Source organism: Drosophila teissieri, chromosome 3R (genome assembly GCF_016746235.2).
Source record: "Drosophila teissieri strain GT53w chromosome 3R, Prin_Dtei_1.1, whole genome shotgun sequence".
NCBI classification, from domain to species: domain Eukaryota; kingdom Metazoa; phylum Arthropoda; class Insecta; order Diptera; family Drosophilidae; genus Drosophila; species Drosophila teissieri.
Genome location: NC_053032.1, coordinates 9,436,466 through 9,461,231, shown reverse-complemented (window position 1 = coordinate 9,461,231; position 24,766 = coordinate 9,436,466). Strand labels below are relative to the sequence as shown.

General features: G+C 44.8%; 6 protein-coding genes across 8 annotated transcripts; 2 read left to right on the top strand and 4 right to left on the bottom strand.

The window, feature by feature from the left end:
• Positions 1–45: 45 nt before the first annotated feature.
• Positions 46–7,483, bottom strand: LOC122619114 (serine/threonine-protein kinase/endoribonuclease IRE1). The gene is made up of 7 exons (XM_043795834.1): positions 7,068–7,483; positions 6,821–6,935; positions 3,370–3,813; positions 3,078–3,300; positions 1,751–3,020; positions 1,521–1,685; positions 46–1,457 (listed from the first exon to the last, which is right to left on the bottom strand). The coding sequence occupies exons 1-7, from the start codon at positions 7,194–7,196 to the stop codon at positions 579–581; spliced, it is 3,225 nt and encodes a 1,074-aa protein (XP_043651769.1). The 5' UTR covers positions 7,197–7,483; the 3' UTR covers positions 46–578.
• A 324-nt stretch (positions 7,484–7,807) lies between these two features.
• LOC122622158 (rRNA methyltransferase 2, mitochondrial) lies at positions 7,808–8,699 on the top strand. The gene has a single exon (XM_043800385.1). It carries the CDS (start codon positions 7,839–7,841, stop codon positions 8,589–8,591), a length of 753 nt encoding a protein of 250 aa, XP_043656320.1. The 5' UTR covers positions 7,808–7,838; the 3' UTR covers positions 8,592–8,699.
• LOC122622157 (venom serine carboxypeptidase) lies at positions 8,694–10,600 on the bottom strand. Its single transcript, XM_043800384.1, has 2 exons — positions 10,501–10,600; positions 8,694–10,385 (listed from the first exon to the last, which is right to left on the bottom strand). Exon 2 carries the CDS (start codon positions 10,362–10,364, stop codon positions 8,916–8,918), a length of 1,449 nt encoding a protein of 482 aa, XP_043656319.1. The 5' UTR covers positions 10,365–10,385; positions 10,501–10,600; the 3' UTR covers positions 8,694–8,915.
• A 287-nt stretch (positions 10,601–10,887) lies between these two features.
• Positions 10,888–13,046, top strand: LOC122622159 (transmembrane protein 256 homolog). The gene is made up of 3 exons (XM_043800387.1): positions 10,888–11,119; positions 11,183–11,491; positions 12,785–13,046. The coding sequence occupies exons 1-3, from the start codon at positions 11,027–11,029 to the stop codon at positions 12,926–12,928; spliced, it is 546 nt and encodes a 181-aa protein (XP_043656322.1). The 5' UTR covers positions 10,888–11,026; the 3' UTR covers positions 12,929–13,046.
• Positions 13,047–13,240: 194 nt separating this feature from the next.
• LOC122622156 (probable multidrug resistance-associated protein lethal(2)03659) lies at positions 13,241–22,296 on the bottom strand. Of its 2 annotated transcripts, XM_043800383.1 has the most exons (10): positions 22,244–22,295; positions 21,488–21,653; positions 21,345–21,430; positions 19,019–19,178; positions 18,751–18,947; positions 18,512–18,693; positions 15,768–17,359; positions 15,218–15,711; positions 13,940–15,135; positions 13,241–13,869 (listed from the first exon to the last, which is right to left on the bottom strand). In XM_043800383.1, the coding sequence occupies exons 2-10, from the start codon at positions 21,562–21,564 to the stop codon at positions 13,831–13,833; spliced, it is 4,023 nt and encodes a 1,340-aa protein (XP_043656318.1). In that variant the 5' UTR covers positions 21,565–21,653; positions 22,244–22,295; the 3' UTR covers positions 13,241–13,830. The 2 variants fall into 2 exon arrangements, with proteins under 2 accessions (XP_043656318.1, XP_043656317.1); XM_043800382.1 differs by having other exon boundaries at positions 13,862–15,135; positions 22,244–22,296.
• An 875-nt stretch (positions 22,297–23,171) lies between these two features.
• On the bottom strand, positions 23,172–24,741 carry LOC122621092. Of its 2 annotated transcripts, none has more exons than XM_043798843.1 (2): positions 24,577–24,694; positions 23,172–24,520 (listed from the first exon to the last, which is right to left on the bottom strand). In XM_043798843.1, exons 1-2 carry the CDS (start codon positions 24,590–24,592, stop codon positions 23,448–23,450), a joined length of 1,089 nt encoding a protein of 362 aa, XP_043654778.1. In that variant the 5' UTR covers positions 24,593–24,694; the 3' UTR covers positions 23,172–23,447. The 2 variants fall into 2 exon arrangements, with proteins under 2 accessions (XP_043654778.1, XP_043654777.1); XM_043798842.1 differs by having other exon boundaries at positions 23,176–24,520; positions 24,581–24,741.
• Between the last annotated feature and the right edge of the window lie 25 nt (positions 24,742–24,766).

Genomic DNA, 24,766 nt, shown 5'->3' with positions numbered 1-24,766 from the left:
GTCACTGTTATAAATGTATAGTGCAAATAAAATTGTTTTGTAAAATTTGTTTTACATTTTTATTTAGTTTTCATATTGTTTACGATTTCATAGAAAATGCAGCTCGTTATCAAGCATGAAGTTATCCATCAACTGAAACATTCCATTATTAAACATTAAAACTATGTGCTTTTATAATGATATACAAACTAAAAACTTTCGCTTGTCAAGGGTCTCCACGAATGAGAGGAGTGTTGGATAGGTATCTTAACTAATACATAAGTATACAATAAGTCTAGGTACTATATATAAAACTCGAACTATTTGTCTAGATCAACTTGCACTTGGGCATTGAACAAAAATCAAAAATTATCACAGTTAAATTGCGTGCATTCGACAGAAGACACACTACATTATTCTTACTTGGTATATAAAATAGTTTCATCTGTTTACTTATCGTTGAATATTTTTGCTAAAAACTGAATTGGGAATCATTTTGGAATAGTTGCATATACACAAATTGCACAATTAAATAAAAATAAACTTAATTATTGATTAAAACTAAATCTTGTCTAATCTGATCTGGTTGGGACTATGCCCTAATCCTGTGTTGAAGGTGGCAGCGTCCAGCTTACGTACTTCTCCTTCTCCTGTGTGTCCTTCTGGCCACCGTTGTAATTGCGATTGTTTCCCGGCTTCGAGTAGCGCCGAAATTTGAAATTGGCAAACACATCCCGCTTGCCATCGGGCTCCAGTGATTGTCCATCTAGCTCCAGATTACGCTGCAGACCAACGCCGGGAATCGGCAGCTCATCGCTGGGCTTACGGAAGTTGTAAAGCCCTTTTCTTTGCTTTAACTGCTGAATTTGGCTGCTGGCAGGCGAGGGCGACTTTTTGGGACTACCAATCTTGGGTAGGGGCTTCGGATCCCGCATCAGCATGGGGAACAGCGCATCGTCCGCATCAAAGTACCACGGACGTGAAAAAAGAAAGCCGGCACTGTAGTACGGCTTGAAGATCGGCTCGTTTGAGCAAATACTGAACGCGTGGTAGGCGTGTGAAATGAGCTGCGGGAAACGATCCACCCAGTAGTTGGTGAACTCGTGCGGAATGCAGCCCAGCATCTCCTGAGCGGCTGGTGTAAGCTCGTGATAGTGATGCTTTTTGTTACGCAGAGCACGGAGCAAATCTCTTACACTGGCGCCCATGTATCCGCGGTACTTCCTTAAATCATCTGTGATCATGGGGTCCAGATGTACATTCCAATCGTCTAAAACGACTATCCGCCCGTTCTTCTCCAGCGACTTGAGCGGCTCGGCATGAAATTGCAATTTCTCTACACGATCGCTAACATCCTGAAGGAACGAAAGCATTTTAGGCTCATCCCAAAAGAGCGGATGATTTCCGATACAACGAGCTGGAGGTCGCGATTGCGGATCCTTATGAATCATATCCGATATTAATTGCTCAGCCAGGATCTTTAGAATAGAATTACGTAATTAGGACAACTAGCTAAAACTTTTTTATTAAAGAGCACTTACAATTCGACTGTCCTCACTGTCGTTCTCTGGGCGCAGCTTGGCCAGATTGTACTCGTGAGAGAGTATGTTGGCTTGACGCTTCAGATTGTCCCCAAAGGCGTGGTGACCGCCACTCAAAACATAATAATAAACGCAGCCCAAAGAAAAGATATCCACGGCAGTTGTCTGTAAATAAATTGAAGACATCGATGAAGAAGGGGTATAGGGTACAAATAAAGATCATATCTCACCGTTCGCTGTGATCTCATCATTTCTGGGGCTATCCATCCATCCGTGCCTGTTACACCCGATCGGCGGGAGAAACTAGTCTTGCCAAAATTCAGTTTCTTGCACAGTCCGAAGTCGGAGATCATGACACGTACTTTGCCCTTAGCATCTGGCAGTGAAATCAGAACATTCTGCGGCTTTATGTCGCGATGCACAATATCGAGAGAGTGAAGGTGACTCAGTCCAGATGCAGCCTGGCTCAATACTTGCCAAACATCGATGTGATTTTGCAGTTCCAGCGAGCGATCACCTTCGGTATAGTCCTGCAGAGTGGCCGCGCACAGTTCGACGGCTATGTAGCGGAACTGTCGATCCTGTTCGGTGCAGAAGTAGCGCACCACATTTTCGTGAGCGTCCGATTCCCGCAATAAGGCCACCTCGCGATCAGCAAAGGTGAAGCATTCGGGCAGCAGCCTTTTTACGGCTACGAAACGTTCCTCGAATGTTCCCTTAAAGACAAAAGTACCCTCGCAGCCCTTTCCCAGCACCTCATTTGTGCTGAAGCTGATCTTGCCCACACGCACTTGTCCATTACCCAAGTCAACTAGGTCTTCAGCGTTCGCATTGCTTCCATTGCTGCCAGTGCTTCCATTGGATCCATTCTGGGCTATGGCAAAGGTTTTTGAACCGTTTTCGCTCTGCTTTTGCAATTCCCTCATGGTGCTGCAGGTGTACCAGAACAAGGCAATCATGCCCAGAACGATAACAATCAGAATCTGATGCACCTTTCCGCTGGGATGCTCCATGAACCACTCGTTAATAAAGGCCTGCACCTTATTGCTGTTCTGCATAATTATTGTCTTCGTCCGATTAATGGTGTTCCCATTTGTCCGCTGATCAATACCAATTTCGACCAGCTCGGGATCCGTTTGCACGCCAATGTCGGCGGCGTTCTTTTCATTATTGGCCAACAGACCGTAGCCATCGTTATAGTTGTGAATGGTGGCCAGACTGTGAACCACCTTACTGCTTGCTGTCGTCGGGGATAGCTGCAGGTTTCCATTTCCCTCATTGGGCATGTTGTAGTGCCCCAGCATAATTCCTGGATGCTCTTGCAGCACATCATTAATGTAAATGGTACGCGGATCTGTCTCTTTGTTGCTGTTCTGGTCTCCGGTAGGTCCGTCGAGGAGTTTTATAGGTGGTGTTGTGGAAATACGAGGCGTGTTCTTGTCCACCAGCGAAGGTAGAGCGTACAAGCCCTTTTGATGCTCACCCACATAAAGGGATTGGCTGTTAAAAATTGCACAATTAGTATGGAATTAAGTACAAAAATCGTATGTTCCTTACAATAGCTTTACAGTGTTTACATTTCCTGTTTTCGACTCCTCGAGGATAGCCTGGTAGGCCTCATCGGAGACCGTGGTAAATGGGACGCTGAGTAGCCCATCTGGTCCCAAAAGGAAAGCGGCCACAACTGGGCTGCTAAGATCCCGCTGCCACAGAAATTTACCCTGTTTGCGATCCAGAGTCACAATTTGTCCATTGGTGGTGGTGGTCAGATGTATATACTCTGCGTGCGGGAAATCATAAGCAACTGTATAAATACATCTAATATATTATTATTATGAGATGCACTCACCATATTCCTTGGCCAGCTCTGGGGGAGCACTCACAGCATTGTAGTCGTAAAAAGTGATATTCCAGGGCTTCGCATCCTTGTTCTTAGCCAGACTGTCGTACATCATGACCGTGTACTGAGTCCGGCCCAGATAAATGGCCCGCGAAGTGGCCCAGCCGATCTGCTCGCCCTCCTTGCCATCCATTGAGGCATCTCCAAAGCCCATTACCTTTTCGCGTCTACCCGTCTTGGGATCCACCATATACCACGTGTCACTCTTTTTTCCGGAGTACAGGATACCATCGGAGGAACGACAGGGGGCATTGGCCACCAGTTGGGGAATGGTGTATGGTAACTTCTTGAGGCTGCCCATCTGACCCAACTGGTAGATGCTGCCATCTCTAGGATCGGGCAGAAAGTGCGGAACCTGGACATTCTCCTGGTGTTCTGCTACTATAGGAGGATCTAAAATGAATACAAATCAAATTTAAAATTAAAATAATAAAAGAAGCATTTAATAAACATGTAAATTCTACATCATGAAAAAATCTAATTCCTATGCACCCCTGTACAAGTACAATATATGCAAATCACCTTAAATGTATTCCAAGTGGTGTTAAAGTTTTAAAACGTATACTGCATCGAACTCATTATAAGTCGTTTCGTTACGACAAAATAAACTAATATGTACATATGTATGTATATACTCCGCGCCAAAAGCACATCTGAATAGCCGGCAGTAATAATACTTTCAAGTTTTATTTTGCTTCCTTATTATATGTATTTATTACCTAGTATTCACGAGTAATGAACATTTCATGCCAATTTTTGGCGATTCCAAGACGAAACACAAAAAAAAAGTATAGATTAAGTTGGATGAAATTCCCAGTGTTATCAATTGAAATTTGAAATTTAAGCAGAAGCTGAATTTAAGATTAATACTCAATATTCAGTTCCGTAAAAATAGTACAGATTTATTATTATTATCTTTTCAATTTATAGTGGTGTATCCCTTTTACAGTAAATTATTTTAAGTGTGTACAGTAAATACATTCCAATACAAATTTCCTGATATCGGTGCAACTAACGTGGAGTAAAGTAAGGAAAATATAATAAATTATAACCAGAACCTGTTCCCGATAACGCTTATCTCGTTGTACGTATACCAAAGGGAACGAAAGTGTAATCTATACATTAACCCCTTACGAAGCAAAGCGCACATTTTCTGGTACACATTAAAGAACGGAACGTGAATACTTTCCACCAAAGAGCCCGAATAAATTAAGCGGCTTTTTGGCGCGAGAGACAAAGTCAAAGCAAACAACAGTTGAGCAAATACGAAATAGACCTGGGACCATGGCTGGCTGATCAAATCCAAAGTGTTTACGCCAGTCGTGTTGGCAATTTCTGTTATCGCCAACAATTCGCTTAAGGCAACAGCGTTGAATTCTGCCTTTGGCGAATGCAAATGGCCACCATCCCCGCATGCACGATGGTGGCTAATTACTTATTTTAAACTAAATAAGTAATACGAGTATTGCCAAGTATGATCGTCGTCCAAACTATCGGGTAATGAAAGCAAACCATTGGGAGTACTGCCCATTCTTATCAGTAATTAGTTTCAACCCCAAACACATGGCTGCGTGAAGATTCCCGGCATTAACCGAGTGTTGCCACAATTTCTGGGGCAGGTCATTTAACTCGCCGAGGCACTTTCATTAGCATGGGCATTCTAATTGGCTAGCGGTAGTCGTAGACAAAACCTGATTTCGTCTCGTGATGAGGTAATAGAACCCGCCATATCGGTACACTGATCTGCCGTGCTAGAGCCGGCGAAACGGTGTAATTACCGCGAATCAAAAACATATTATTGGCTTGAATAACTCGGAAAATACTACCCAAATACTGCGCTTTGCTAGCAAACCGCAGGTCAGATGCTGTCCACATGTTTGTCTCCATGAATTTTCAATCATTTGCAGTTCCACGAAGCCGGACGATGAGCGGGCAGCATGAAATTTCTAATAATACGAATGGACATGTGTACATATATACATATGTATTGCAGCTATCACATTAAAGAATCTTCACGGGGCGTGAGTTTTTTATTTCAGAAATTAAACAAACATGTGGAGGGCGTATTGTCCAGGGAGTCATTTGGCACAACTCCAATATTTCAGTTGGGGGTGGCATAATTAAAAAAAGTTCTTGAAGCAACAGCTCCAACACTTATCAGGAAAGAAAAGGGAATGCTCTAAAGTGGAAAATCAATCACAAAGCCCGTGGAACAATAAATAGCAAGAGCACTAACGTTCTGGGACCAGGCTTATAGCAATACCCGATAATTCGAATTGGAAATGCCCTCTCCTTTAATTTGATAAGTGAAGCCCCATTTCGGTGATCTATTGCCTGCTATATACACTAAGCTAACATAATAATAAACGAACCGATTTAATCGAGCAGTTTACTAACTTATTTCCCCTGATGACTCATGTGTTTATATAGAGCTCTCAAACTACCAGCTAATCTCAGAGGTTAATACGGAGCAGCCGAATGACCGCAAGATTAACGCTTAAGCCATCAAAAATCAATACGTCACGCTGATAAATCGTAGGAATATTCAATGAACCGAAAGGAAAATGGCTCAAAGTCCCAACCACCCACTGCGGAAAGGGTATGGGCGAACAGCAACTGGTGATATGGCGCACTGGCTAGCAACTTAATTGGTGGAATTGTGTGCCGAGAACGCTTGTCGAGATTGCGTTATACGTGGGACCTTATCAGGCCCCAGCACAATACAAAACATTAACAGCGAGAGTGAAAATAATAGAGCACGAATGGCGGTGGAAAGATCTATCCTAGACTCTTACATCTGCCAGATACGAAAATTGCGATGAGCTCATTGAGCGCATGCATGTGCTACGCATTTTGCACTTCAAACGGCGAGTGCAACAGCCTGGAGATGGGTAATTTTCCAAAACATATCTGAGGCGGATAGGGTTTTTAAGATCTTTAAATTCGCTGAGCAAATGCAGCCGGAACTATAATGGCATATAAATCAATTTAGATTTAGATTTTAAGTGGTTTGAAGAAAATTCCAACATTTGAATGGAAAAAATATGTTATTTCTGCCACCTTTAAGTTCTTTGTCATAAAAGTTATTTCAGTAGCATATGGTAAAAACTGTAGTTTTCTGTGTGAACAACTTATCAGCTTTTTTAAAGAATTAAAATAATGCTTTTATAAGAACATAGTGCTTCTAGGTTGAATATTTTAAATATCATGCAATATAGTTTCTCAATCTTTAAAGACTTTAGATACTGAAAGCATTCAGTTCGCGAGATATATGCTGGAAAATTTCCACTTCAACTAATAAGGACACTTCCTGCCCATCATATGTTTCGAGTCCCACACTCGTGACCGGAAAATAGGGGTGCAGTGAATGCGGAGGACTGCGGAGTGCCCGCGTAATTACCATCTGCTATAGTCCAGCGTATTTCGCTGGTCACCGGATCGATGGCCGTCAGTCCGCCGCCCAATGTGGAGAACACCATCAGGGCCTCCTCGTCGCGGGCGAGGTCCGTGCAGTCCTGCGGGTTGTGGAAGAGCGGGAGAAAATTATGAACAACATGTCGGGGAAGGTGATGAAATATTCATTGGGCCCAGTGTTAACCCTTAGTGGGTCATACGGCCGCCCTAGCACTAGTGTCGCCCCCACTCACCGTCTTCTCATCCTCGCCACTGCTGACGACTTCTGCCGAGTCGCCCTGTTGTGATTTTGCTGTAGCTGATGCAATAGGCCCGCTGGCCAGCAAAAATAACACGCAACAAACAACAACGCAGAATCTCATTTTGTTTTTGCAACCGGTAGGGCTCGGGGGCGGAGGTATAAAAGGGGAGCGAGAGCGAGAGAGAGGGAACTAGTTTCTGCGATTTCCGATCCGTTTTCAGTTTGCAGGTTCAGTCACTTTAGGTTTCTTGTTTGTGGCATATTATCGTCTCTTTTTGATAACTTTTCAATCTGTAAACACTGTTGCAGCTTTAGCCGTGGTTAAGTTCACATTTTCTTCGCACTCGCGTTCAATATTTTTCAATTACGTTCGCCATTGTTGAGTTGAGAGTTCATCGAGTGAGCGGAGTAGAGTGACAGTGGGCGGGTATTTGGAAAAAGACCGTGCAGGTTTCCAGTGTGACCAAAGCGCAAGCGATTCGCAAAATGTGTAACAAAATAATACCCCTTTCCCAGCTGCGCTCGAGATTGCAGCAACGGAAATCTTGTAACCCATCGCTGTTGCCATGAATGCTATTTTAATTTAGAAAGACCTCTTTTAACTCGCCATTTGTAGCATATGCGTGGTGGAGCGATCACAACGGAACGCAGCAACGGAAATTTGAGCTTTTGCAGTTGCTGCGTTTGGAGCGTAAACGTCCAAGAAATTGTATCGGCGTAGGTCGATACAAATCGATAGCCGTGCTAATTTCGATATTACACAATGCGGCTTGTTTTTACGGGTAATTGTGTTTTTAAACGCCTGCTGCACTCCGAAATAGGTGGAAAGTATGCCAAACAGCAGCCGCGGAACCTCAAGGGGCGGAGCAAGAGCTCCCAGGAGTGGCTTACGCGACAACTGGCGGATCCCTACGTGGAAAAGGCCCGTATGATGAACTATCGCTGCCGGAGTGCATTCAAGCTACTGGAGATCGACGACAAATACGAAATCCTGCGGCCCGGAGGCACAGTTTTGGACTGCGGAGCAGCTCCTGGCAGCTGGACACAGGTGGCCGTGGAGCGGACCAATGCCAACGGAAAGCAGGAGCGGGCTTCACAGGGAGCCGTCTTCAGCATCGACCTGTTGCATTTTCATGCTGTGCCGGGTGCCACAATCTTCGGCGGCATGGATTTCACTACTTCTCTGGCGCAAAAGCGGCTGAAGGAGGCGTTACAGCACAGAAAGGTCAACTGCGTGCTGTCCGACATGGCGCCCAATGCCACCGGAGTGAGGATGCTGGACCAGGAGAGCATCACCAACCTCTGCTACGAGGTGCTACGCTTTGCACTGGCAATGTCTGCTCCGCAGGCACATCTCGTGGTCAAGGTGTGGGATAATGGTGACGTGCCCAAGCTGGAGCGGGATATGCTTAGGTTTTATGAGAAGGTGAAGAGAGTAAAACCGCGCGCTAGCCGCGGAGATTCCGCCGAGCACTTCCTTTTGGCCAGGAACTTTAAAGGAGCAACGGAAAGTTAATTGTTAACGGCCTTTTGCCAGTCTACTCTAACTTCTTTTGGATAGGATAAGGGGAGGTAAACTTATTTGTTTAAATAAAAAATGACTTGAACTTGCATCATCTTACAATAGGATTTTTTTGTATCTTTATAGATTAAACTTTGTTACATATTAGTTTTGTTACATGTTATATGAATTTGAGTATTTACAAAACAATGCCAAGTTTATCTCATCAACATATTTATACAGTAAAAACTCACACCAATTTATTTATGATCGATTTTATAAATGGAGATATTTTTTGAATGGAGACCAAATTGTTAGAATAGTTCAAGTGTGCAGTTTCTAGTGTTTATAATGGGTAAGGTGATTAATCATCTCGTACAGCCACTTGGGCTGATCGTGAGGAGCCATGTGTCCGGCATTGCGCACCATGATCTCCACCAGATGTCCGGCGTGCTTGACATAACCGGCAACTTCCCCATCAATGCGCCAGACTTCACGGGGAGCCACCTTGTACTTGTCCGAGCCGGGGAACTTAAGATGGTTAAGGTAATTGCGCGTTAGTGGATAGGCCACAATAATGTCCAGCTGGCCGCTGTAGATGCACACAGTGTAGTGGGCCAGCAGTTCAGCTATCCACGGGGCCACGCTGTCCATGACATCCTTCTTCAGGTGAAGTTCCACCTTGTTCTCCTTGTCCAGATCGTGGAATGGCTTATTGCCCACATGAATTGCCCGCCGAGTGGCGCCCGCTTGGAGAAATTTACCCATGTTGGCGCCATCATCGTCATGCGTCTTCAAGTAGTTGTAGTACCAGTTGTATCCAGTAAGGTTGCTGAACAGCGAGCCATTGCTGAGGTCCCCATTGATTAGGGAATCGAATACGTCGAAAGCACACTCCATGTCGCGCTTCTCGATGCATGCAGCTCCCTTTGCCTCCGCATCGTGGAAACTCTGCAGTCCGTGCTCATCGATCAGGCCCAGCTGGTAGAGATAGTCGCCGTACTTCAGCTGATGCAGCGGATCCGAGAGGCCATTTCCGATGGCCACGCCCTTGAGCGGCACATATACGCGGGTCTCTATGGCATTTTGTACCTTGTGGATGTGGTAAGCCAGGGCGGGCACGTACTTTCCGGCATAGGACTCACCGGTGACCCAGAACCCAGATGAGTTGCTCCATTCGAAGAGTTCATACAGCTGCATCACGGCTTCGTGCAGATTGCGGCCCACATCTTTCTCGTTCCTAGCATAGCCGGCATCGTTGTCGGTGAAACTAAAGCCAGTGCCCACGGGATTGTCAATGTAGATGAGATTGTGTGTTTTGCTCCAGGTATAGTTGCGTTTTTGAAGCTTCCCATTACCGTCCAACTCCAGAGGGCCGTTCTCCGTAAACAAACCGAACAGGGAGGAGGCACCTGGTCCACCCTGAAGCCACAGGACCACTGGTGCATATTCCGGTTCCTGCTCGGCAGGGAAGTACCAGAAGAACATGTTGGACTTGAAGCCAGGGTCCACGGTCAAATAGCCAGAGTAGCTCTCAACTCCATGGAACTGGGAGCCCACGACGCGGGCCAGCTCCTGAACCTTTTGCTTAGACATCGAAGCATTGTTGATCAGGGGCGTCAGGAACAGGGGCTCGCCGGGATCAACGCCATCATCGAAGAACTGGTACCGCGGATAGGGATTGATGAAGCTCCGCCTGTAGGGACGTTCCCCCTCGACTGCTTTTACCCCGCTAATGGCGACTACAGTCGCGATAATTAGAAATGCGCAATGAGTTGCAGTTTTCATTGTTCAACTGCGCTGATTCGACTGAAAAGCGATCGAATTGTCAGTGGTTGGTTTGCCTCGGCAGCTTATATGTGTTTACGCCCCGACCTGCTCACGGATCGGCCGATAAGGGGTTTTAATCAGTTCTTGCACTTGCCTTGTTTCCTTTTATTCGCAGAGCCGGCAAAAATAGTTTTCCAAATTGAGCACTGATTTTTCAGTGTACCGCACCGGTCAAATGGTAGGGTTGTCAAGTGAAGCGAATTTATCAGCTATGGTTTTTATTTAAGGGGATTCCTGAGATATGGAGTGCTAGGTGTTCGATTGTCGGAATTATTAAGGAACACCTATCTATAAACTAACTCTATAATGGTCGAGACTTTAGCAGTATTCATGTTAAATGACCGCTTGAATTTGAATGGAATGGAACGAAAGAACCAGGGATCCGAGAGTTTCCAATGTATTCATATTAGTTTTGTTTGGCAATTTATATCACCATTTCTTCTCACTTCAAACGTTAAGAAATTCAGCTTTACGTGGCATTCATTTTTCCAGAATCCAATCGATTGGAAACATCGACTAGACCGCCAATCCGGCAACGCCCGGGCATTTTGCGTCAAAATTTTAAGTAGCGCCGCAGCTGATTTTTCAGCCGCAAACGAAGTTTGAGCAAACAGTACACAATGTCAGTCGCCGACACCATCGAATACGTGACCCTTGGCAATCCTGTCAGCAAGATGGTAGCCTCGTCCGCATCCGCCCTGCTCCGCACCCTTGTAACTAATCGACTTTTCCCAGACGAAGTTCCGGGTTGATCATCCCTTTCTATCTTCCTGCAGGGTCTGCGTCCCAAGAAGGTGCCCGTGCAGGAGACGAGCATGGCGCTACTTCCTTCCGCGCACAGCTACGTGCATCCACACGGATCGCTTTACTGCCTGGCCGGCAGCCACTACCACTTCGTACGGCTGGCCGGGATCGGCGGCGCGTCGGCCATCTTTATGGGCGCCTACTGCAAGTACGTCCTGAAGGATGTCAGCGACCCCAAGGAGCAGGTGGACTCGCAGGCCTTTGCTGATGTGGCCAATCGCATCCACTTCCTGCACTCCTTTGCCATGATGGCCATGCCTCTGGCCCATTATCCCGTTTTCGTAAGTATAAATGGATTAATTCGATTGTTTCATTTGGAATTGGATAATGTTGTCCGGTCTGGTATACACATATACCAGTGAAACTATCATCTCTAAGTTTGATGTCTATATGCTTTAGAATGTCTAAAATCCTTCGATTGGCACGCAATTTTGTAACCATTACATTTTTGAGAAACTTCTTAGATGAAATTTAAAGAAGTCCAAATGTAATGTCTTAAATTACTTGCATAAGTTTTCGATATTCCTTTGGATCTCTACTTCCCTTTTGGTTGAGTCCTACTTCCGCAAGTCCCATCCTGAGTCAGGTTATAATCCCAAGAAAATCACTATCTTTTCATAATCGATCTGGATCGTATTTGGTTTATTTGTAAAGCTTTTCTTTGTCGGTTTGTCGTTTACATAAACTCTGTGTAAAGTTAGATCTCTGAACGGAATTTATAACAACTCGCGTTACCCTCGAATCGAAACTCCAACATTGATACTCGAATAATTGACTCTGCTTAGCTAGTCTAAAGCGCTGATTGACATTACAAAATTGAGTTGTGAATGAATATTGGTTTGGGGCAAGCGCTTCCAAGTTACTTCTTTATAATATAGGTATGCATATGTATATTCATGTTGTATATGAAATGTTTCCAAAGCTAAAGCTAAATGTTCAACAACCACTAATTGCAGCTTACAAAGTAATCTAATACCACGCACGATACTTGTATAATTGCGTTAATTCGGATAATTCTTAGGTTTGTGATATGAGCAGGTTCATAGCTGATATGGGTTTGGGGTCTTGGGTAGGAATTTGTTGATTTCTTCATTATTACAATCGTATTTTAAAAATGTACCAAAAAGGCATAGATTCTCTTGTTTTTGCTGTTATCTTGTAATTGGTATTTGTTGTTATCAGCCTTATTGAATAAGTAAAATTTGGGCTTTCTCGAGCTCCGTTTTGTTGACGTTAAAGCTAACAACTAAAGCTAACACCAAAATATGCACTCAAAACGCTGGCCGTCTTCGCTAACTTCTAGTCCTAGGCTATAAACTATGGGGCCTGTTCCCTTTTTGATTTTAGGATGTAAATGCAGTTAAGATAACAATATGACTTGAAGCTTGGGTCAAAGAGGGATTTTTTGATTCCTGACTGAACATTTAAATGCTATAAATTCTTTGTATCCTAAAATCGTTTGGTTACAGTAGTCGTTTAGCTTTGATTTGATATAAATTTCGGAAACAGTGAAGATCGGAACAGGCCCAAATGACAGCGATTTCTTAAATTAATTGATTTGTTTTCTCCCGCAGACTGGCTCTTTGATGATTATGGGCACGATGCTCTTCAGCGGCTGCATGTACTACCGCGCTTTGACTGGCGAGAAGCGGCTGCAGCCGTGCGCGACCGTCGGAGGATTCTGCCTGATGGGCGCGTGGCTTTCGCTTGTCTTGTAGGATGCGAGGAGGGAAGTCCACCTATGTATATCTTATGTAGCACACGCTGAACAACAATGCAGCGCAGAGGCAAATAAAGCTAAGCCAACTCAAATATACAACATCAGCTAAACATGAATCGCGTTTCGTGTTTCTTTAACCGCGTTACAAGAATTATAGTTATTTACAATAATTATAGTTAGATTTAAGTGAGCTCTGTGAGGGCTTTGCAGCTAATGGAAGATACTTTCGAGTTAAATGCGTACAATTTCTTAATTTATATAGCAGTAGGCAAATGTAAGTCGTTATAATAAAATAAACCAAATGAAAACGTTTTAACAAAAGAACCAACCGAGCTGTTACATTTATTGTATACCTGTACATTAATAAATTACTATAAAAACACTCATATATTATACTAGGCGTAACATTTCATAGAATTCTCTTTTTGTTTTTTCTTTTTTTGGGTTTTTGATTTTTTTCTTCAGGGTTGTTATTGTCGTTTTACTGGAACACATAATACAAATGCAATGCGACCTTTTGAAGGCCAATGCACAAAGTTCAGCTAAAATTAATTATTGCACGATTTGCATTTCATATCAATCTTTTTTTAAGGTACAAAAACATTTACTCCCTACGCTCCTCTGACTTCAGCTTATTGTCTTTCTGTTTGATTTCCTAGTTTTATACACCTGACTAACAATTAATTTGATTTGTACACGTATTGTAAAAAGTTCCTCAGCGGCCGCTCAGTTGGGATGTCTGCTGGCGCCGCTGATGGTGTGCTATCCTAACAACTTCTGCTTGGAGGCCTCCGCAAAGAGGAAGGTCTTCTGAATGCCCGCATTGGCCGCCGGATGATTCGTAATTGGTTCCAGTATCTTAAGTATGTAGTCTTTAAAAGCCTTCGGCACGGCGAAATGTCAAGAATCCTTCTTGAGCCGCAGGTTGTCGTCATGGGCCTGAAAGCAACACAAAGTATGAGGTTATGTATGAGGAAAGGTTACTTTGAATCTTTAAACGAAATCCCACCTTTTGGGCAACCTTCAGCAGAGCATCAAAAGTGGAATCTCCAGTCTGCTTCACCATGCTGTGGAACACCTTCTTCTCGCTGGTTGTGAGCAACTCGAACGGAGATCCGAACTCCACCGCCTTTCCTGCGTCCATTACCAGCACCTTGTCCGAGTCCATAACCGTATGCAAGCGATGGGCAATTGTGAGCACCGTGCAGTCCTTGAATTTGTTCCTAATTGTCGTCTGGATGAGAGCATCTGTTTGCGGATCCACGTTAGCCGTTGCCTCGTCCATCACCAGAATGCGATTCTCTCGGAGAATGGCCCTAGCTAGGCACACCAGCTGGCGCTGACCCACGCTGAAGTTGGTGCCTCCTTCGGATATCTTGCTCTGCAAGCCACTGGGAAGATCAGCCACCACATGCTTAAGTTTAACCTCCTCTAGAGACTCCCACAGCTTGGCGTCGCTATACTCGTCGAAGGGATCCAAATTGTAACGCATTGTTCCCGAGAACAGCACCGGCTCCTGAGGAATAATGGAGATCTTGCTGCGCAGATCGTGCAGTCCCAGGTCGTTGGTGTCGCGCCTGTCGATCAGGATGGCTCCCTCGTTGTAGGACAGACGGAAAAGAGCGTTGATCAGCGAAGATTTGCCGGCACCAGTACGTCCCACAATGCCCACCTTTTCGCAGCCCTCGATTGCAATGTTCAGAGATCGGAGCACGTAATCGGCCGCCTTATCGGGGAAGTACTTCAGCGAAAGGTCGTCGAACACAATCTTTCCATCCTCTGGCCAATCCTTTGGCGGCTTCTTATTTGGCTTGGACTCGAAGTCACCCTCCGGTTCAAGATCCTCATACTCCACTACTCGCTCCACTGCCGTCATCGTGTTCTCGAGCTCTGCCGATTGTCTCATTCCCCACTGGACCATACCGGTCATGCCCATGGCTTGGGTAATGGCAAGGCCGACATCACCTCCGTTCTCCGGGGAGAACAGGAAGAAGCTCAGTGTGATTACGGCTATGTAGACGACACAAACGCAGTCCAACCAGTATCCAAATGCTCGACTCGTAGCGAGGAACATATAGTAGCCAGAGCTGTGGATATCCTGGTAGTTGTCGAACTCGGCAATCAGCTCCTTCTGCGCTCCAAATGCTCGGATGGTGGCCAGGCCATTAAGGGAAGCACTCAAATGGGAGTAAATGGGGGAACGTGCTGTGAATTTAAAATATTGATTAAATAAATGTGATTATACTAAAATCGAATGTGCACTTAGTACAATATAAAATCCACTTACTGACAGCTTCGAGCCGCTTTACGTCTCGGGATGTGCTCAGATAGAAGACGCGTAAAAGGTAGAAAACGATCACGAGGAAAACCGTGGCCAGGATGTACCATACGTTAACAATACACAGGACGACTACGATGCCCACGATGGCGAGGAAGATTTGCATCACGTCCATCATCACGGAGGGAAGAATCTCGTCCACTTGACCCAAATCCTTGGAGAAGCGATTGAGGATGCGTCCGGAGGGGTTGGTGTTGAAGAAGTGCATCGCCGCTCGGGTCACACCTTGGAACATGGTGTTGTGCAGTGTCGTGGAACTGCGCATTGCCAGGTAGAAGAAGAGCATGCTCCGCACCAGCGAGAAGATGATCACAGACACATTGATACCCGTGAAGTAGTAGATGTCCACGGGATCGGTATCGGCGTTGATGCGGGTTTCGGGGAAGGCGCGTCTCAATCTGGCCATAAATGTGTCACGTTCTGCTTCACCATTTTTGTTCACCCTGGATATGCAATTAAACGGTTAAGAAAAGTTTAATCCTTCGGATCTCTGACTTACCAGTAGGACAAGAAGATATCACCTCCAGAGGCCAGCACCTGGGCACCTATGCAGAAGAACGCAAACACGATAAACAGTCCGTAGCCATTCGCTCCAAAGTACTTCTTGTAGAGCTTCATTCCTATGCGTCCCTCCACGCGGCCTTCCTGCGTCTGCATGGGAGACTCCGCGGCCAAGGATTCGGCAGCCGATTCCATGGAGGAGATGCTACCGTGACGGTCGCGCAATTTACTGTTCTGTCGCGAGAGGCTCTTCTTGTCTTCGGCATCGCCGGCACCCTCATCCTTCTTACTGGGATCCGTCAGCATCTGGGCGAAGTCCAGGCCGCTCTTGGCCATGGACTCGTAGGTGCCCATAGCGCTGATCTTGCCCTTGTCCATGATCACAATAACGTCGGCCTGTTCCAGGAACTGCAGTTGATGGGTCACAAGCAGTACGATTTCCTCGCGCAGGAATCCACGCATGCACTGATCGAAAAGATGACGTCCGACGTGTGTGTCCACGGCACTGAGGGGATCGTCCAACAGGTAGATGTCAGCCTTCCGGTAAACAGCTCTGGCCAAACTGATACGTGCCTTCTGTCCTCCGGAGAGAGAGGCTCCTCTCTCGCCTACAATAGTCTTGTCAGCATAGGGCAACAGCTCGAAGTCCCGTTCCAGGGCACACCTTTTGACCACAGTGCGGTAGCGATGCTTGTCCATGGGCAGTCCAAAAAGAATGTTCTGGCGCACAGTGCCGGTGAAGAGCCACGGCTCCTGGGAGGCATACGACAGAGTGCCATTGACTTTGACCGAACCAGAATCCGGATTTAGTTCTCCCAGAACAGCCTGGATCAAGCTGGATTTTCCGGAGCCCACTGGTCCAATAACGGCCACAAGCTGGCGGGGCTTGAACTTTAGCGAAATGTTGTCCAGCGTGTGGTCCGTGCTCTTCTTATCCCACTTGGCCTTCAGCTTGCTAATGACGATACTGTGCTCCGCCTCGCTGGTGCGCCGACTGCTAGGCTTCAGGACCCCAGTGGTCTGGGCCACTGTAGGTTCAGCAATTAGACCCGCCTTGCCCAGCTTCTGCTCGTCCATATCCTCCGATTTGTCACGCACCTTCGTCTCCTCGTGCAGCATGAAGGTCTGGATACGGCGGATCGAGACCAAGAGCTCTGCAAACTGGGATATTCCCATGGGGAAGTAGACGGTCATGGTGTTACGCAGGATATTGTAGTAGGCGGTGATCACGAAGGCCTTCTCGGCGGTCAGTAGCTTTCCAAGCAGCACGAATCCCACCAAGCTCACGAACACCGATATCCTCGTGACAAACATAATGAAGCTTTGCAGTGTACCTCGGATGTAGTTCACGTTGCGGATGGCGTTCATCTCCTTGGTGCGCACATAGTTGATCATCTTGCTGAAGGGAATCTCCCACGCGTACATCTTGATCACCTGGATGCCCGAAATGATCTCGTTCATCATGCGCACTCGTTCATCCGTCCGCAGAGCCGTCTTCAATCGCAGCACCGAGGTCTTCTTGCCCAGATAAGCTTGCAGGGGTATAAACAGCAACATCACCGCCACGCCGAAGAAGGCGGAGATGCCAATCTGTAAATGAAGTGGGTGTTACAAGGGTGTATGACTTTCAAAGTTGCATATTTGATTTATCAAAATTCAAACATTTTAAACGAAACTTCTGTGAGCAGTAACAGAGGTTCGCATTTCAATGGAACTTGTTTGACTAATAAACTCTACTCTAATATGCTCTCCTAAATTTAGTTATGGTTTTAATTTTATGCTTTAAATATTAAACAAGAGAGAACGCTATAGTCGAGTTCCCCGACTATCTGATACTCGTTACTCAGATGGTGAAAGTGCGCAGGACACACAACACTCACAGTTTTTGCGGTTTGTGGGCGTTAAAGTGGGCGTGGCAAAAAGTTTTTTGGCAAATCGATAGAATTTTACAAGACTAATACAAAAATGAAAAAATATCAAAACATTTTTTAAAAGTGTGGGCGTGGCAGCTTTTGGCGGTTTGTGGGCGTTAGGGTGGGCGTGGCAAATATTTTCTTGGCAAACCGATAGATATTAAGGAGACTAACACAAAAATGAAAAAATATCGAAACATTTTTCAAAAGTGTGGGCGTGGCAGTTTTAGGCGATTTGTGGGCGTTAGAGTGGGCGTGGCAACATGAATCGACAAACTTGCGCTGCTTCTATGCCTCTGGAGTCTGCATGCAGAATCTCAACTTTGTAGCTTTTGTAGTTCCTGAGATCTCGACGTTCATACGGACTGACAGACGGACGGACAGACGGACATGGCCAGATCGACTCGGCTATTGATCCTGATCAAGAATATATATACTTTATATGGTCGGAAACGCTTCCTTCTGCCTGTTACATACTTTTCAACGAATCTAGTATACCCTTTTACTCTACGAGTAACGGGTATAAATATCCAAAAGTTCAGATGTTTGTCTTTAATATACACATGTATAATATAGACCTACCCCAAATATATTTGTTGAAGTGCGTAAACTTTTAATCTTGTATAGCTAATAAGTTGATCTTATCTTGTAATAAGTACGTATTTATATATATATTTTTGCTTATATATATATATTGTATATATATATATTATATATATAATCTTGTATCATATCTTAATAAAATAACAACATACTAAAACAACATAACCATACAGTTGTCTGAAAATTAAGATATGAACAGCATTCATAACTATCTGCGATTACTTACCTCCCTGTACATGAGGTAAGTGATAATGCCAATCTCCACCGGGCCCAGCCATAAATAGTTCATGTGGATGACGGAGACGTCCAGCCGGCCCACATCGTTGGAGATCAGATTGACAACCTGACCAATTGTGGTATCGCCCAGCGCCGTTCGACTCAATCGCAGCGCCTTCCGATATATCATGCCTGCAGGGCGATCGTTATTCATGTGTCACAAAGGGAACAATCCCCATCCCAACTCACTTGTCATGGCTATTCTGGCCTTCATGCCGATGTGGAACATGCCCAGCATGTAGGGATGCATGAACAGCACGTTGCAAGCGCTTGTCAAGATCACGCCCAGGGCGTAGAGGTATGCTTTCGTCTGGTTATCGCCCTCCTGGTTGCTCGCGTCCGCATAGTAGGCCACCAGACCGCCCAGGAACAGCGGCTGGGTAACTCTGAGAAGAGTATAGGTTACGGGTTATAAATCAGCCAGCTGTCGGGAGGTGGGCGTGGCGCAGCAGCTTACCGGAAACCGATCTCCAAGATGAAGAGGACCAGGCCTAGACCGGCCAGGCGCCAGCCAAACACGTTCATGGAGGCCTTCAGCAGGCTAGGGGTCTTCTTCTTTTTGCGCTTCTTCTCGACCTCCTTCTCCCACGCCTCGCTCAGCTTGCTGCCCAGGTGATCTGGAAACAAAGGTATTGAGATATCAACCAGGTGCACTCCACCCGTGGACATGTTATAAATTCTCCTGACTGAATAACAAGGCATGTTGACACGCAATGGGCAGATGGTACTTCGGTGTTTAAAGAAGCCTCCGAAGTAAACGCGCATGAATTGAGTCACTGACGCTAGTTGCTTATGTTCATAAGGCAGTTTTTAATCCTAACTCCATTTCCAAAATGTGCACAAGAAACTCTTCCCGGTAAGAAAACAATTTATTGATTTTTTACTCAACTCCACAGTGCACGTACCAAGGAATATATACATTTATGCCTGATCTATTTTTGAGCTTATCATCATTTAAATTGACTGTTACGGAACTTATCATTGTATAAACCCTTCAAATTGTCAGGCTGGAAAAATAGACATGATAATCAGATTTTCATATGTGCTATCTGCTTAATAACAAACATCTCTCTATCTGCTATATCCAACGTTTAAAAGGTTAATGATTTCAATATTCCATTGGGTATAAGACAACCACAAATCAAGCTAATTCAAATGAAAAACTATTAAGAAAACTAATCGATTATGTTCTCTTGCAATAACAAAATATTACTATTCATGGCAATGTCATGTCCGGGAGTAAACAATTGCGCTTATCGATAACTAGCTTCTGTGGTTGAGGACTTTAATGAGCAGTATTATTGCTATCAATTCGACCGTAACCGTGGCTAATAAATCCAGTAAATTGTCATTTCTTGTGCTTTGGTTTAACAGTGAATTATGGCTGGCAACAAAGCAAATCCCGACCAGCTGCATTGCCTCCAATCGATCTTATCGACGAACAGATTTCCTAGCCAACTACAGCATATGGGGATTCTGATTCCGGCACTTCCGCAAGGCTTATATCAGCCTCGAGGGGCCTTAGATTGCACACCGATTAGGAACTGAAAACAAAAGCTTCCCATTTCATGTGGTTCTCGTCTGCGCATATTTGGCCAGATATGAGCCTTTAAAGTTGGCATTGCATAAGCCCCTCGGCGCGATCCACTCAATACTATATCTATTATAAGTAAATAAGCCTGAGTGCCTAATTGCGTGCAATATCGGGGGTGTTGAGAATTGAGAAGGCGTTATCAACCATGTTGGGCAGTAAATTCAATTAATTGTGGCCAGCGGACGTTGTCATAGATATCAGGATTGTCACTTTTCGGGGCACCTCGAAAGTTTTGTGCGAGGAAATCAAAGGTCTAGAGTGCCGGATTGGATAGCGCTATCTTTGCCGATCGTATAATTCAATGAGAATGAGTGATGGTGCAGAAAGCACATATCCAAAGACTATCTTATCATCCGGATTAGCCTCGGCCATAGTTCCGCCAAATGATCTCAATGAAATAGTGGTATATGGTGCAAGCAGCAATAAGCAAGCGCTGATATCTAATCGCAACTTCCCCTTAGAGAAGAGCCCTTCAATGCTCGCTGATCCTTCGAACCCGCGGAATAACCGAAAGGCTTTACAACCACCACAAAGAGTGGGCGCATGCTAAGCCCTATCTAATCGTAATCGTCGGGTGCCTTGAAGTGTCTCCCTGGCACTTCATTCGGGTGGTGTCTGAATGCCGGAGATAGTGTGGTAAATATGCGGTTTAGTTGATTACATAAACTATATACTGCATGCAGGTGGAGTAGGGGGAGCAAGGAAGCATTCGAGACACTTCGGGTACCTGGGATTTCACACGCGACTAATGTCCATCTTCAGGAACCACTCCAAAAAGCTGGGCAAAGGGCGAAAAAATCAAAAGTCACCTCATGTTTGCGTTAGGGAATGGAACTGGGCATGGTGTAAAGCACTTTTACTAGGTGACTAAGAGATGGCATGTGGTCACCTAGTAAAACCCAATCTATTGCCACATGACGTCACGTATGGCTTAATCTGGCTACGTGCTGATAAGAAATTCTTCTCTCATTCAAAACTCCTTAAAGGGTAAATCAGCTTATCTGACGCGCCGGGCGTTTTTTTTTATAATAATTCAATTAATTTGATTATCGACTAGTCCGCAGATATGTCTATAAATTATCTTAGGCCGAATTCGAGCCCATTTATTATGCAAGGCATGTCGGCAGTTCGTTTTTGGTGCTTTCATCTTTTTCTGTTAGAGCTTGGACTGAATCCTAGCAAAACTCACCTGATCTATGCTCCTGTAAGGCGCGGTACAAATCATTCTCATCCAGAGTCTTTTTGCGTCCCTTGAAGAATGTGGGCATGGCAAAGCTGAGGATAGAGTAACGAATTAGACAGGATTTTGTAGAATTCAGTGTGCAAACTTACCAGAACATCAGGGATGAGAAGATGTTCGACGTCTCGCGCGGATTCTCCGGCAGTTCATCGGCTTTCATTGACTGCATCTTGGTCGGATTGGTCTAATTCTATCGATGTCCTAACTTCAAGTGCCAAGTCATTGGTCGGGGTGTACGTATATCCTGTACAGGTGTCGCTGTAATGGGATTACAACTAAAGCTATTACTCGTTACTATCCCAATCAGCTGCCGAATCTAAATTTTGTGGACGCATGATGATTGCGCTTTTTCCGTTCTTTTATTATTTGAGCACTATTCACAAGCGGTTTGTTTGGCCCGCGATAAAAGCAAAGTTGTAAACGTGACCCATAAATGTTTGTTTTAAATCAAATGCTATTTAAAGCACATATGTATATCAATATTAAAACATATTTTGACTATAGGGTTACACATATTCAAAACAATGAACATTTGTTGAATTTTCAAATTAAATAATTAAAACTGTTTTGCTAAATCTAATAGTTTAGTTTAGTTTAGTTTCTAAATTTTTCTATGTCCATAGAGACCAAGTTCATTTTATTAATTTTTTTATTTTCTTTAAATCTGTATCCCTTTCGGAGGAGTACACATCTTGTTATTTTGTAGCCAATAAACCAAGACTTTTACTGGCTCAGATCACTTTTATGACACTCATTTCTTACAACTTCCTGTAACCGATACTGAAATCACTTGGTTTCCACACGCGTCACTTTTTACTAATGGGAAAATCCTAAAGGCGGAGACTCACGCTACTTTTACACCTGGCGGATCCGGCGGCAGCTTCTCGTTAAAACTTAATGGGCTCGCCGTGAATGAAGCGCCCCTTATATAGGCGGCTGGATGAACACCCACGCACACCAGTGCACGCGGCATTATCAAGAGATCGCCGAAGAGCGAGAGAGGGAGAGAGCGAGCGTTATCACATCTCACCTCTTTTGTTTATATTTACACATGGAGCACTTGCACTTTGTTTTTACCTGTCTTTCGCGGGCGCAGCGGGAGCGGGAGCGGGCGGTGGATGCCGAAAACGGTGTGCAAGGAACAACGAAGAACTCCAAAAAGTGGGGGCAAATCAATAGGACAACAAACGGGACTCCTACTGCGGTGCTCTTCCTCTTCTTCGTGCTGGTGAAAGTAAATGGTCCTTCCCCTCCCGCAGGACACTCGGAAACAACTGTGCGCGGTTTGAAATGTAGTGTGCTGATTTTACAAAGTTGTGCAGTAAAAACATAAAAATTAAACAAGTTCCAGTGCGTGCGCGTCGAATCTGCGCAGAGATGAAAAGCGGGCTGTCAAAACCAGAACGGAAAACTGCCAGATGCACAGTGGCGAGCAAAAGTATTCGCACTAGCACACGATTGTGCGTGCCTACTTCGATGAGTTTAATTGCTGGTTAAACTATGAACAATAAGAAACTGTTCCGTTTCAACACTCTTTCCATGGAAGCCTAAAATTATAGTAAAAACAATAACGTCTGCTGTTTTGTGCTTAAAAAGAAATTCGTAAATTCTATAAGCAGACATGCAATTCGTAACGGATAACATTTGTAGAGTTGTGCAGCTCTAAAGCTGGAACCCAATTCTAAAGAAAAACTAAATTATACAAAATTTTTAAAAATTTCAAAATCGAAATTCTTTATTCTTAATACTAAATAATAATAACACTACGCAATTACGTGTTTGTATGTACAAAACCTTTTCTCCACACCTTTGCTTTCTTAGCTTTTCCCATATTCATTTTAAATGCTTTATAACACTTTAACAATTTAGTGGCTACGAATAATTCTTGACATAAAGTATTTTAACTTATCAAAAACATGAATACATGATAAATATATAAAGTTTGGTCATTGCATTGATTATATTCAACAATTCGGTGGCGTTCAATGTTCTCAAGTGTTTTAAAAGAGTTGAAAATCTATAATGCCACTTAAAGTAAGCAGAATGACTAATTTATTCATTGTCCAGCGCTATATAGTAGCAAATATCGTCCGTACTGTCTTCGGTGGGCAGGTACACGATCTCCTCGTAAACATTTTCCTCGGCTGTTGTATATTCTATCACTTCGAAGCCGGGATCTGTTTGAACCACCCCGTCAACCTCCACTAAATTGTCAATCTCTTCTGGTCCATTTTGCTCATCTAACACTTGTATATCCGCCACAACATTTGACTCTTCCATAACATGCATATCAAACTCCTCCACAAACGTTATCTCTTCTCCGTGGTCGATATCCTCCAGATCATATTCCGCTTCCAAGTATTCCACCGGCTCAGGGTCTTCAGTTTCCTCCACGCCATCAAATTCAGCTTGAATCTTGGCCAGGTGCCTTGCCGACCGCATGTGGCGAACGAAGCAGAATCTTCGGGCCGTTCTGTATTCGCAGGGGGCGCACTCCAGAGTGGAGCTACATTCCATCTTGTAGGCCAGGTATTCGTCCTCGGTCGCCACAGACTCCCCAGATAGATCCATCATCTGTTCTTGTCCTTGGGGCACATACTGTATGTACTCATTCGATTCCAGTTGGGTCTGCAAGATCTCGATCTGCGCCTGGCTTTTCGCTTGCAGTTCTATGCGAGATTTTCGAGTGGTGCTGTAGGCACATGGCGTGCAGCTGTGCAGGGTGTCTTCCGCGTATTGTGCTTTCACCGCATCCGAGGGCCCTAGCTCATCCACTCTTTTTATGCGCTTTGCGGGCGGTTCTGTCCTCTCTGCCTCGTCCATCAGCTTCTCGCACTCCTCCTGCTCCTTCATTATGTGGCGCCTTGACTCCTTGTGCCGGTCGAAGCAATACCGCTTGGCGGTCTTGTAGCCGCAGACGTTGCACAAGAACAGCGACGGTTCCACCTCGGACTCGGAGTCTGAACAGGACTCCAGCAGCATGTGCTTCTGCGATCGCCTGTGGCGCCTCATGTCTCTCCTGCGGTCCGTGGAGTAAGTGCAGCCATTTATGTTGCAAGTCAGTCGCTTTATTTTTACCGCCTTGGCTTGTTCCTCCTTCATAGGCGCTTTTTTAAGGTGAAAATCTGTAGAAGGGGAAACTGTATTTTTGTTCCACCGGCTTTAAGTCCTTCGTTATTACTCACAATCCATTTCATCCTCGTAGATGAAATCTAAAGCCTCTATCGTCAGGGTTTCCATATTTGTCCCTTTTGGTCCGCGTTCTTTCAATAAAAATAACAAAACAAATCAACAATTATTTGATGGTACCAACATTATTAAGCTGGGAAATGTGGAATGCACCCGCGAATTAACAACTGTAGAAATTTAGT